General features: G+C 48.9%; 1 protein-coding gene across 5 annotated transcripts in view; it reads right to left on the bottom strand.

The window, feature by feature from the left end:
- LOC119966005 (parkin coregulated gene protein homolog) overlaps window positions 1–12,628 on the bottom strand; it is a 433,653-nt gene that overhangs the window by 108,903 nt on the left and 312,122 nt on the right. For all 5 annotated transcript variants that reach the window (XM_038797131.1, XM_038797122.1, XM_038797139.1 and 2 more), the window contains one exon: window positions 1,924–2,073. In XM_038797131.1, the coding sequence (XP_038653059.1) occupies window positions 1,924–2,073 (150 nt within the window). The remainder of the gene's footprint in view (window positions 1–1,923; window positions 2,074–12,628) is intronic.

Raw genomic sequence — 12,628 nt, 5'->3', positions numbered from 1 at the left:
GATAGGGGAGGTGAAGAGAAAGTGGGAAGAAGAGCTGGGTGGGGAGTTGGAGGCTGGGTTATGGGAGGAGGCCCTGAGGAGAGTTAATGCATCCTCAGCCTGATACAATTTAAGGTGGTCCACAGGGCTCACATGACAGTGGTCCGAATGAGCAGGTTCTTTGAGGAGGTGGAGGATAAGTGCAGGTGCTGTGCAGAGGGTCCTGCGAACCATGTCCATATGTTTTGGGCGTGTCCAAGGCTGAGGGGTTTCTGTCAGGATTTTTCTGACATCATGTTAGAGGTCTTAAAAGTGAGGGTAGTTCCAGGTCCAGAGGTGATCTTTGGTGCATTGGAAGACCCGGGAGCCCAGGGGGTGAGAGAGGCCACGTCCTGGCCTTTGCCTCCCTGGTGGCCGAGAGACGGAGCTTACTAGGGTGGAGGGACTCGGAGCCCCCGAATTTGGGGGTGTGGGTTAGCAAAATGGCGTGGTTTCTTAGACGTGAGAAAATTAAATTTGCCGTGATGGGGTCATTGCAGGGGTTTGCTCGGACGAGGCAGCCGTTCATCGACCTTCTTCGAGAAGAATTAAGCTGCCAGTGGGGGGGGTGGGAGGGGAGGCATCAGAGAGGCGAGTAAGGACAGGAGAACCATCGGAGGGGTGCTTTGGGAAGGTGGCACTGTTTGTGTAAGCCATGTTAGCTGGGGTTTGTGCTCGGGGAGTTTGTTGGTTATATGGTTGTGTTTTTCTTTTTGTTGAAAATTTGATGTGTAAAATTGTTAAAATTATAAATGCCTCAATAAAATATTTTCAAAAAAACAAACGCCTAACCTGCAATCCCTGGACACTAAGGAGCAATTTTAGCGTGGCCAATCACCTAACCTGCACATCTTTGAACTGTGGGAGGGAACCGGAGCACCCAGAGGAAACCCACACAGACACGGGAGAATGTGCAGACTCCGCATAGACAGTGACCCAAGGCTGGAATGAAACCCGGGTCGCTGGCATTCTGAGGCAGCAGTGCTGACCACTGTGATGGGGCAATTCTAATAAAAAGCAACCATCCTGATGTATATAATGTAGGTTTAGATGATTCACTCAATTTGCTGTGGAAGGGAGGAGCTCAGAAGAACTCCTCAGGATATTAAATGGGATGGGTGGAATCTAGTGGTGAACGGGTTGTACATGGTACATGGGTTTGATGGCTTAAATTACTTTATCTTATTTCCGTATTTTCTTACATCCTTATTGTTCAAAAGGAAAAAACAGTGCAGAACTGGGGAGCTGGGGAAAAGAATTGTAATGGGAGTGGTTGGGGGGTGGTGAGACTTGTCATGGGTGGGTGGATTACTCATTGGATATCTCTTTCAGGGAGACAGCATAGGCAACTTGGGCCAACAGGCCTCCTTGAGATGCACTACATGTATCTATAAACACCATGTGGCAGATCAAAGTGTGTGTGGCAATATTTTAAAAACATTTTAGAGTACCCAATTCATTTTTTCAAATTAAGCGGCAATCTACCTAGCCTGCACATCTTTGGGTTGTGGGGGTGAAACCCACACAAACACGGGGAGAACGTGCAAACTCCACACGGACAGTGACCCAGAGCCGGGATCGGACCTGGGACCTCGGCGCCGTGAGGCAGCAGTGCTAACCACTGTGCCACCATAAAGTGTGGCAGTATTGAACTAAAGCAACCTAATGTAAAACAGTTTCAACATTGCTCCCAATCACACTGAGGGACACATTTCATATATTGAAAGGGGCTGCATGCTTCAATTAAATAAGATTAATCAGAAAACTTGCATAAACAATTGTGTGGGTTTGATCATCTTAGGATGGAAGAAAGTACCTCTAAATGTTTCACAGGGCACATGTATCATATATCATACCATAGACCCGCACACATCAGTGGGGCGATCCCATTGTGTTGCAACTTACCATTCATATTTTTAAATATGTTCAGGATAGGTAATATCTGTCGATAGTAAGGCACCAGAGCCTCGCCCACCATATCTCCTGACACAACAAGATGCTGCAGGACTTTCAGCGTGGTGCATATAACTTGCTTGTTCCGTGTGTTCAGTGCATCTGTACAAGACATGAAAGGGTTATGGGTCCGTGTGCTGATTAAGTGCTCCCTGCTGAGAGAGTGATACATCATTTGTTGTTAGTAGAGCTTTAAACATATTCCGGTTAGATTGCTGGTGTTAACCTTTCCCTGATTCCCTTGCTATTAGCAATGCAAGGCCTACTACACTGTCCAGCATATTCATATGGTTTTGAAGCTCGACGCTGCTATTTCATCTTTCGCACTGTTCCTGCCCTTAGGGACATAGGAGCCTCGACAGCAAACAATTGGCACATTTCCAATCAAATGTCGCGCCCATGATACAGAGAAGACCATCTCTCATCAAGTGTCGAACAATAAAACTCTACAACCATCTGCGGCTTCAGCAAGTGTTTAATAAAATCAAGACTTAGTTGTAAAATTTTCTAACAAATATAGAATGTGCACTTGATCAGTCTGCTTAACTACTGTGGCCAATTGAGTGAAAAAAGTCAGCTTGTGTCAATTTTCTTTTCTAATTATTTTAATATCACCCTGTTTATTGGCCTGGAAGATCAACTGAACTCCAAGCAATTTAGAAAAGGCTTTCTGAAGAAAGGAAATACAGACTCAGAATGCAGTCCCAAAAGGTACTAAGGAAGAAAACAAATCCTAGCAGCTTGCGGCAATGATAAACTGAAGCTGAACTGGTAAAATAAAACAAATGTCAGTAGTGTTTGGGGAGCTCAGAGAGACCTGATTTCAATGAAACTAGTTTATGTAAAAACTGTAACAGGCAAGAAACAACTGCTGGGTTTGTATACGGGTGTTTCACACGTTCAAAAACTGTGGCCGAAACGCTCTGTCCTCATTCGTGGTTGGGACTTTCCGACGCTGCTGAAAGTGAATGGAGTTTCGGCTGGATGCCACATTTTCCGTTCTCGCTCTCAATGAGCCCCACCGGGTGGCATTTTGTTTTTTTTTGTTTTTTATTGGTTTTTTTTGTACATGGTATATTTACAGGCGTACACAAAAAAAAACAGCAGAAAAGAAGGGGGCGGGGGAAATCCCTTCTCTTCTATTTTTTTATAAAAAGAAAATACATATAGCACAAGCAAAACAAAACAAAACTGAGTGGGTGGTGCGCCTGGGCAACGCCCCTGATATTACTTGCTTCTCCCGGTCGGTTTTCGCTGTTGTTGTATGTTTGCCTCCGCCTCAGCTGTCTGTCGTTCCTTCCTCCTGTACTTTCTTACTCTCTGTTGCCCTGCTGTGTTTGTTGTGGTAATTGTTGTTTCCCGAGCTCTACTTCCGGTTTGTGTTCCCTCATCTTTCCTCCCCTCTGGCACCCCTCTATTATTCTTTGCCCCCTATCCTTCCTTCTTCCCTGCCCTGCCCCCATTTCCACCTCCCCTCCTCTGCAGCTCCCCTTTTTCATTTCCTTCTCTTTTCTCATGTTTTGGCTACTTTCCCCTTGCTCTTGGCTACTTGAGTATTTATTTGTTTGTTCATTGGCCACAAACAGGTCCCGGAACAGTTGGGTGAATGGCTCCCATGTTCTGAAGAAGCCATCATCCAACTCCCGGATGGCAAATTTGATTTTCTCCATTTGAAGAGATTCCGAGAGGTCAGACAGGCAGTCTGCAGCTTTGGGTGGTGCTGCTGACCGCCAGCTGAACAGGATTCTACGGCGGGTGATCAGGGAGGCAAAGGCAAGGGCATCTGCCCTCTTCCCCAGGAATAGATCTGGCTGGTCTGAAACCCCGAAGACCGCCACTTTTGGGCATGGCTCCGCCCTCAACCCCACTACTTTGGACATTGCCTCGAAGAAAGCTGTCCAGTACCCAGCAAGTCTGGGGCAAGACCAGAACATGTGGGCGTGGTTGGCCGGGCCTCCTTGGCGCCATTCACATCTGTCCTCCACCTCCGGGGAAAACCTGCTCATTCAGGTCCTTGCTAAGTGGGCTCTATGCAGCACCTTTAGTTGTGTTAGGTTCAGCCTTACGCACATGGTGGTAGAGTTTTTTTTTTTTTTTAAATAAATTTAGAATACCCAATTCATTTTTCCAATTAAGGGGCAATTTAGTGAGGCCAATCCACCTACTCCGCACATCTTTGGGTTGTGGGGGCGAAACCCACGCAAACACGGGGAGAATGTGCAAACTCCACACAGACACATGGTGGTAGAGTTGACCCTATGTAGTGCTTCGCTCCAGAGTCCCCACCCTATTTCGAGCCCCAGGTCTTCCTCCCATTTGTTCCTCATCGTGTCCAGTACAGTGTCAGCCCTCTCTACCAGTTGTTCATACATGTTGCCACAGTTTCCTTTACCTAGAATGTTTGCGTCCAGTAGTTATTTCAGTAGCGTCGGTCGTGGTGGTTGTGGGTACGTCCTTGTCTTCTTCCGTAGGAAGTTTTTAAGCTGCAGGTATCTGAGTTTGTTGCCCTTAGCTAGTTGGAATCTCTCCGTCAGTTTGTCCAGTGTTGTGACCCTGCCGTCAGTGTATAGGTCCCTGACAGTCAGTGTCCTCCCCCGTCCTGTCTCCACCTTTTAAAGGTGGTATCAGTGAGCGCTGGCACGCATTATGATTGTTGCAGATGTGGGCTTTGTCGGACATTTCAGTCAGGCCAAATTGCTGCCGTAATTGGTTCCAGATCTGGAGGGTGGCTACCAGCACTGGGCTGCTGGAGTTTTTTTTTGGATGGGGATGGAAGTGCCGCCGTGGCGAGGGCACGGAGCGAGGTCCCCCTGCAGGGGGCCTCCTCCGCACGCACCCACACGGCTTCTGCCTCCTTAATCCATCCCCTTATTTGTTTTGCTGTCGCCGCCCAGTGGTAGCATTGTAGGTTTGGGTGCGCTAGCCCTCCCCTGGACTTTGTTTTATGTAGGACCTTCTTTGGATCCTAACATTCCCCCCCCCCCACCCAGCCCCCACAACTCATCTGCTTCATCCTGATCACAACGTCTTCACCTTTGACAACAAGTTCTTCATCCAGATACACGGAACAGCCATGGGGACCAAGTTCGCACCTCAATACACCAACATCTTCATGCACAAGTTTGAACAAGACCTCTTCACCGCCCAGGACCTTCAACTGACGTTATACACCAGATACTTGATGACATTTTTTCCTTTGGACCCACGGCGAAGAATCACTGAAACGACTACACGATGACATCAATAAGTTCCATCCCACTATCAGACTCACCATGGACTACTCTCCAAAATCGGTTGCATTCTTGGACACACTCATCTCCACCAAGGACGGTCACCTCAGCACTTCGCTTTACCGCAAGCCCACGGATAACCTTACGATGCTCCACTTCTCCAGCTTCCACCCTAAACACATTCAAGAAACCATCCCCTTTGGACAAGCCCTCCGTATACGCAGGATCTGATCAGACGAGGAGGAGCGTAACAGACATCTACAGACGCTGAAAGATGCCCTCGTACGAACGGGATATGGCGCTCAACTCATCGATCGACAGTTCCAAAGCGCCACAGCAAAAAACCGCACCGACCTCCTCAGAAGACAAACACGGGACACAACCAACAGAGTACTCTTCGCCGTCCAGTACTTACCCGGAACGGAGAAACTACGACATCTTCTTTGCAGCCTTCAAGACGTCATCAATGAAGATGAACATCTTGCCAAGGTCATCCCCACACCCCCACTACTTGCCTTCAAACAACCCCACAACCTCAAACAAACCATTGTTTGTAGCAAACTACCCAGCCTTCAGAACAGCAACCACAACACCACACAACCATGCCATGCAATCTCTGCAACACGTGATCTCTCCAGATCATCGACATGGGCACCACCATTACACGTGAGAACACCACCCGCCAGGTACGCGGTGCATACTCGTGCGACTTGGCCAACATTGTCTGCCTCATATGCTGCAGAAAAGGATGCTGCAAGACCATGCAGACTCTGCGACAACGGATGAATGGACATCGCGTGACAATCGCCAGGCAGGAATGTTCCCTTCCAGTCAGGGAACACTTCAGCAGTCAAGGACATTCAGCCTCTGATCTCCGGGTAAGCGTTCTCCAAGGCGGCCTTCAGGACGCGCGACAACGCATAATCGTCGAGCAGAAACATATAGCCAAGTTCCGCACACGTGAGTACGGCCTCAACCAGGACCTTGGATTCATGTTGCATTACATTCATCCCCCACCAACTGGGCTTGCACAAATCCTACCAACTGTCCTGGCTTGAGACAATTCAAACCTCTTTAACCTGGGGTTACACCTATCTCTGAATCTGTAAAGACTTAATTGCCTACAAATGCTCGCGTTCTAAGCATTGTCTGGCATCTTTGGCTTTGTCTATATATATGTTTCTGGAACATACCTCTTCATTCACCTGAGGAAGGAGCAGTGCTCCGAAAGCTAGTGATTTGAAACAAACCTGTTGGGCTTTAACCTGGTGTTGTAAGACTCCTTACTGTTTCTAATGTGCTTCAGTTGTCTCTAATGTGCACGATCTCTCTAGTGGCAGCCTGCTTTCTCAGCTGGTGCGCCAGCAGGCGGCTGGCTTTGTCTCCGTGTTTGCATAGGGTCCCCTGTGCCTTGAGGAGTTGGTACACTGCTTTCCTCGTGGAGAGCAGGTCAAAGTCCATTTGTAGCATTTTCCTCTCCGCCAGGAGCTCTACGGTCGGTGCCCCGGGGTATTTACAGTCTACCTCCAGTATGGAGTCGACCAACTGTTGCCTAGCCATCACAGTCACAGTCTTTAGCGCCTCCCAGAACCTGGAGGGTGAGACCTATCCATTTTGGTTGTTCTCTTTATACTCTGCTATGGCCTGTGATACCTTTAACTGAAAACCTTGTCGACCAGTAGGACAGTGTCCGACCTTATTGTGGGGCATTGGGCCCTGCCCGCCTCCAACCTCACAAACATGTAACGTGGAAGGTGGTTGGAGATTAGGATTGCCGAGTATTCTGTTTTGGCCAGCCCTGGAAGCACCAATTTTCCCACCACAAAGAAGTCAATCCTGGTATATACGTTGTGCACTGGGGGGAAGACGGAGAACTCTTTCTCCCCTGCGTGAATGAACCTCCAAGAATTCACCGCCACTATCTGCTCCATATACCCACCGAGTTCCTTCATCATGTTTGAGGTCTTCCCTGTTTTGGGGTTTGACCTGTCTGTTTGTGGATCCTGTACACAGTTAATAATATTAATAATCTTTATTGTCACAGGTAGGCTTACATTAACACTGCAATTAAATTACTGTGAAAAGCCCATAGTCGCCACATTCCTGCGCCTGTTCGCGTACACAGAGGGAGAATTTAAAGTCACCCCATGATCGGTGCGTCGCTATGTTGGGGATTTCCGCCATAGTCTTTTTAATGAGTTTCATGTCGTCCTAGTTGGGAGCGTACACGTTAACAAGTACTACCGGTGCCCGGTCTAGGGTCCCGCTGACCATGACGTACTGTCCCCCTGGGTCCGTAACTGCCTTGCCACCCCCCTGTCCCTCGTCCCGCAACAGGAATGGTAGGTCTGTCCTACCCAGTCCTTTCTTACCCGCAGTCGGTCCTGCTCTCTCAGGTGTGTCTCTTGGAGGAAGATTATGTCGGCTTTCATGTTTCTTACATGGGTAAAGACTCTGGATCTTTTCACTGGGCATTGAGTCCCCTAACGTTCCAGGTGACTATCCTGTTCCGTGTGGGGCTTTCTGTCTCCCCGCTCCTGCGGGATTAACCATACTTATCTGGTGGACGCTCCCTTGCACTCCGGGGTTTCCCTTTGTTAGGAGGCCGTCCAAGATGGCTGCTGTCATTGCTCTCCGCATGTAGGTCTGCCCCTGCACTCCTGGGCCTCCCGTTGTCCAGGGGGCACCCAACATGGCTGCCCATTGTGGTCCGCCACGTGGGTAGGCCCCTGTACTCCAGGGTCTATCTTCACCCAGAGACCGTACTGAGTGGTTACTTGCAGTGTTTCTTTGCTCCAGGCCCCTGGTTGCGGCCCTTTGTAGCCGTATAGCTGCTCTCATTCTGGTCCTATTTTTACCCCCCTCCCTATATCCCTCCAACCTCCAGTTCCCCCTTATCCCCCCTTTCCCCTGCTCCCCCTTTGTCCCCCATCTCCAATCCCCATTTGCTCCCCCGTCCTCATTGTTTCCCCCTCTCCCCCCGCCTGGCACCATCCCCCCCTGTTGATGATGCGCTGCAGCCTCTCTAGGTGGGATTTTCTGCTCCCCATTGGATTGGCTGCCAGCCGGATCTTTCAGTCCCGCTGATGTCCACATCATTTTGTGTGGCTCGCCTGTCGTGCCTCCGGGAACCCGCCATGGGGGCGGGGATGTCTTCGGTGAGACTGCAAGATCACCAGCAGGAAGGGCCGGAAAGTCCTGCCCACTATGGCTCTGTTGAGCACATTGATGGGACATTAAGCTATTGAACCTGTTTGAAACATCAAGACATCAGAATTTCATAGCAAAGTGGGAAGCATTTGTGCACAATATCAGGTAAATAATCTTCAGGCTGTAGTTTCTTCTGGGACATGAAGATAATTGCTTTGAGGGAACACACATAAGCAGAAGTTAAATCCTTGAATGTGGTGAAAATGGAAAAGAACACTTGTGAACACTACTGAGTATAATGCTGAAAAGGAAATGCGGAGTAGGTTTATTTATAGTTGTCGGCTCAAAGACATCAGTGACTGGTTGCTGACAGATTTTTATTATTTTTGCTAAGAGATACTCTATTACCTGGAGAACTATTGTGGCACGAACATTATTAACTCAATAGAATGACAATCCAGAGTTAGAATACAAGTGATCATTTTCCTGACACTAACTACAATAAAAAAGTACTGTGGACAATTACATTTAAATCTTTACGACTCTGAAAGTCTCTACCCTGTTTACACTGAAACGCTGGGTTTTGATCTGTAGACGGTGCTGCATTTCAGGGTTGCAAGGATTTTTTTGACACTGGTTTTATTCTGAAACAATCTACATGAGTTTTCTGTCACAAGTGTTAGTGAAATGGAAGGAAAAAGGAACCTGACAGTCGGACCTGGATTTTTAGCCTCTTGTCTTCATTTCCCCGTCATTCATAACATTTCTCATTCCTTTTATTTATCAGACTGCGTTTGTCAAGCCCTTCAATTCCATTACATGGTGCAGGTTCAGTCCAAAGCAAAGAACAGAATACTTATTGTTTACACAACTCTTCACGGATTATTTTCTTAAATAATTCATTTTTGAGATGCGGCCAGCATTTATTGCTAATCCCTACTTTCCCTTCAGAACATGTGGTGAAGGTATTCACACAGTGCTGTCAGGAAGTCAGTTCTAGGACTTTGACTCTCGAGCCTGCGCGCCGAAATCGTGCTCAGCACGGGGGCGGCAAATGGGCGTCAAACCTGAGTTCGGGTCCCTGGGGAATCGCCACCATTCAGGCGCACGCGGTCAACGCCGGGCCGGTAGGGGGCCATTGAAAGAAGCCCCCGCGGTGATGCTCCAAGTGCAGCTGGCCGAGTTCTCGCTGCCGTGGTTCCCCCATGGTTCCACCCGGTGGGCACTTGACGTGGCAGCTGCGGACTCAGTCTGCAGCCGCCCTGGTGAGGGCCGGGGGGGGGAGGGGGGGATCATTTAACGGGAGGGACCTCCAGGACGACCAGGCTATCGATCAGGGGCCATCGATCCGGGGACGCCAGCGATCTGGGGGGGGGGGGGGGGGGGGGGCTATCTTCTTGCTGTCACTCCGCGGTGTGGGTCGGCCATGTTGCGCAGAGCAGCTGACACAGGCCGCTGCCGTGCGCATGCGCAGACCCCTGACCCGGAGGTGTAGAGCCCCGTATCGGTAGCCGGAGCTGTGAGAAGTACTCCGGGGCCCTGCTAGCCCCCTCCCCGTTAGGGGAATCACTCTGGACTTTCTCCAGGTAAGTCCAGAGTGACTTGCGATCCTTTTGTTGCGGGCATGGGGACATAGCCCCATTATTGGAGAATTCCCCCCCCCACCCCCCTTTGGCTAACTCCAAAATCGGGAAACACGATTGGGCAGAGAATCGGTTTGATGCCAAAATCGCCATTGGTGCCAGTTTCACGCCAAATCGCAATTCTCCGTCGCCAAGACAACAGCGGCAATGCGTTCCAAAATGCATGTACAGTAAATGCTGTTGGCACATCATCACTTGGCCTGACCCGGTATTCTCCAGGGCCTCCGCGATTCTCCACCTCCACTGGGGTGAATTCTCGAGAGAGGGGATATGGAAAGTGCCCAACTCCCCATAGTTTTCTGTCTGTGGTGCCGCTGATCGGGGGGCTTCTGCCAGGGCCGGGCAGGGGGAGTAGCGGGGGATGGCCAGGAGGTGGGTTGAGTGGTCGGAGTGGACGGGCATGAACACCATAGCCACAGCCTGCGAGGCAGCCATACAGCTGCGCACCCTGCTGACGGGCCACTGTGAACCAAGGGAAACAGGTTGTACGGGTCTACACCCCGGGCACCCCCCCCCCCCCCCCCCCCCGCCCCCCAAGTGCCCTCTGGCCCCAACCGCCCCATAAGAGGGATGGGCGCTCTCCAGTGCAACCAGTGCCATCTTGTTGACTGGGGTGAGTGCGTATGGGGACTGAAGTGTGTATATGCGGCTGCAGCTTTTCAATCTCTCAAGTGTCAATCACGGACCCGGTGAATCCCGCGCCATTTCTCATTGGAATCGATTGTGTTTTACATGGCGCTGGTGTGAGCCCCTCAACAGTAGCTGAATCAGTCCAGATGTGGTGCCAGTTTTGGAAGTCCACAAACCCTTAGTCAACACTTAGTCTCAGGAATTGAGAATCTCGCCACACAGGTTTGGGTATGCTGTCGAATAAGCCTGGGCAGATTGCTTCAGTGCATTTTGGCGACTTACACACTGCACCGATGGCGTGCTGGCCATCATAGTTTTTCTCTTACAAAAATAAATCAATTAGCACTGTTTTACCAACCCGTCCAACCTTCATTGCTTATAACTTGCTCCCAATTCCAGGCTTCAATTTAGCTTAGTTTTCACATCTGTTTTATTTCCTATTTCCAGTCCTCTCTTGTTTATTACTCTCAATTATATATCATTGTTCCCACTAAGTTTGCTGAGTAAAATATTTGCACCTACCTTCTGTTTGTTTTCATGAACGTGTATAATGTAACTCTGTAATCTCACAGCTCTGCTCACTTGGGATTACTTACACTGCCTTGAAGTGTAGATGAGAACTGAAGGTGAACAGCACTCAAGATGGAAGCACGAATGTTTTTATGAACAGTTTTGGTACAAAATTGAACAACCTACTTTGATTAGTCTTCAAGAATGGTCATGAAAGGGAAATGGCTAAAATAAGAAAATTCAAAGGTTTTGGATTTGGATTTTACTAAAGAGCTTTCAATTTTAATTCTATAATTAATAAACCTGCAAACTCAGGGCAACACGGTGGCGCAGTGGTAGCACTGCAGTCTCACGGCGCCGAGGTCCCGGGTTCGATCCCGGCTCTGGGTCACTGTCCATGTGGAGTTTGAACATTCTCCCCGTGTTTGCGTGGGTTTCACCCCCACAACCGAAAGATGTGCAGGGTAGGTGGATTGAACACGCTAAATTGTCCCTTAATTGGAAAAAATTAATTGGGTACTCTAAAATTAAAAAAATAAAAATAAACCTGCAAACTCTAACTCCAAAGAAGGACAAGGTCAGTAAACGGAAGGGAAAATCGCTACCTGCAAGTTCCCCTCAAAGACTCAGACCATCCTGATTTGGAAATATATCACTGTTGCTGGGTCAAAATCCTGGAACTCCCTCCCTAACAGCACTGTGGATGTACCTACACCCTAGGGGTAAAATGGTTCAAGAGGTTTGCCCGCCACCACCTTCTCAAAACCAATTTGGGGTGACAATAAATGCTGGCTAATGCCCAATGAATAAAAAAAATCTAATTATGATGGTTTTTAATCCTACAACCATCAAGCAAAACTAGGCAGTGGATAGTAATGGAATGTTTTGACAGCTGTTGGATAAATTCAACGGTTAGTGCTGTTTCATGTTTCTTTCTGTCGCCAGTCAGAGACTTACACATTTCCAAAGGCTGGTGACTAAATAAAAAGGTGTTTTCAATCAGACCATTGCTCCTGAGAAGAGTGACAGCTACATAAACAAGATTATGTTATAGATTCATAGCTCCTGAATTTACTTGTTCTCAAGGAAATTGACACATGGCCACTTGTTTTATTTAGCAATGTTGTCTGTTTGCAATTCCCAGCTCGAGGTATTTCTTGTTGGGCAGCACGGCAGCACAAGTGGCTAGCAATGTGGCTTCACAGCGCCAGGGTCCCAGGTTCGATTCCCGGCTGGGTCACTGTCTGTACGGAGTCTGCACGTTCTCCCCGTGTCTGCGTGGGTTTCCTCCGGGTGCTCCGGATTCCTCCCACAGTCCAAAGATGTGCAGGTTAGGTGGTTGGCCATGATAAATTGCCCTGAGTGTCCAAAAGGTTAGGAGGGGTTATTGGGTTACGGGGATAGGGTGGAAGTGAGGGCTTAAGTGGGTCAGTGTAGACTCGATGAGCCGAATAGCCTCCTTCTGCACTGTATGTTCTATGTACCAAGAGGTTT

Source organism: Scyliorhinus canicula, chromosome 1, assembly GCF_902713615.1.
Source record: "Scyliorhinus canicula chromosome 1, sScyCan1.1, whole genome shotgun sequence".
In the NCBI taxonomy this organism is placed as follows: domain Eukaryota; kingdom Metazoa; phylum Chordata; class Chondrichthyes; order Carcharhiniformes; family Scyliorhinidae; genus Scyliorhinus; species Scyliorhinus canicula.
Note: the sequence above shows the minus strand (reverse complement) of the source record. Positions and strands in the feature narration are given on the sequence as shown.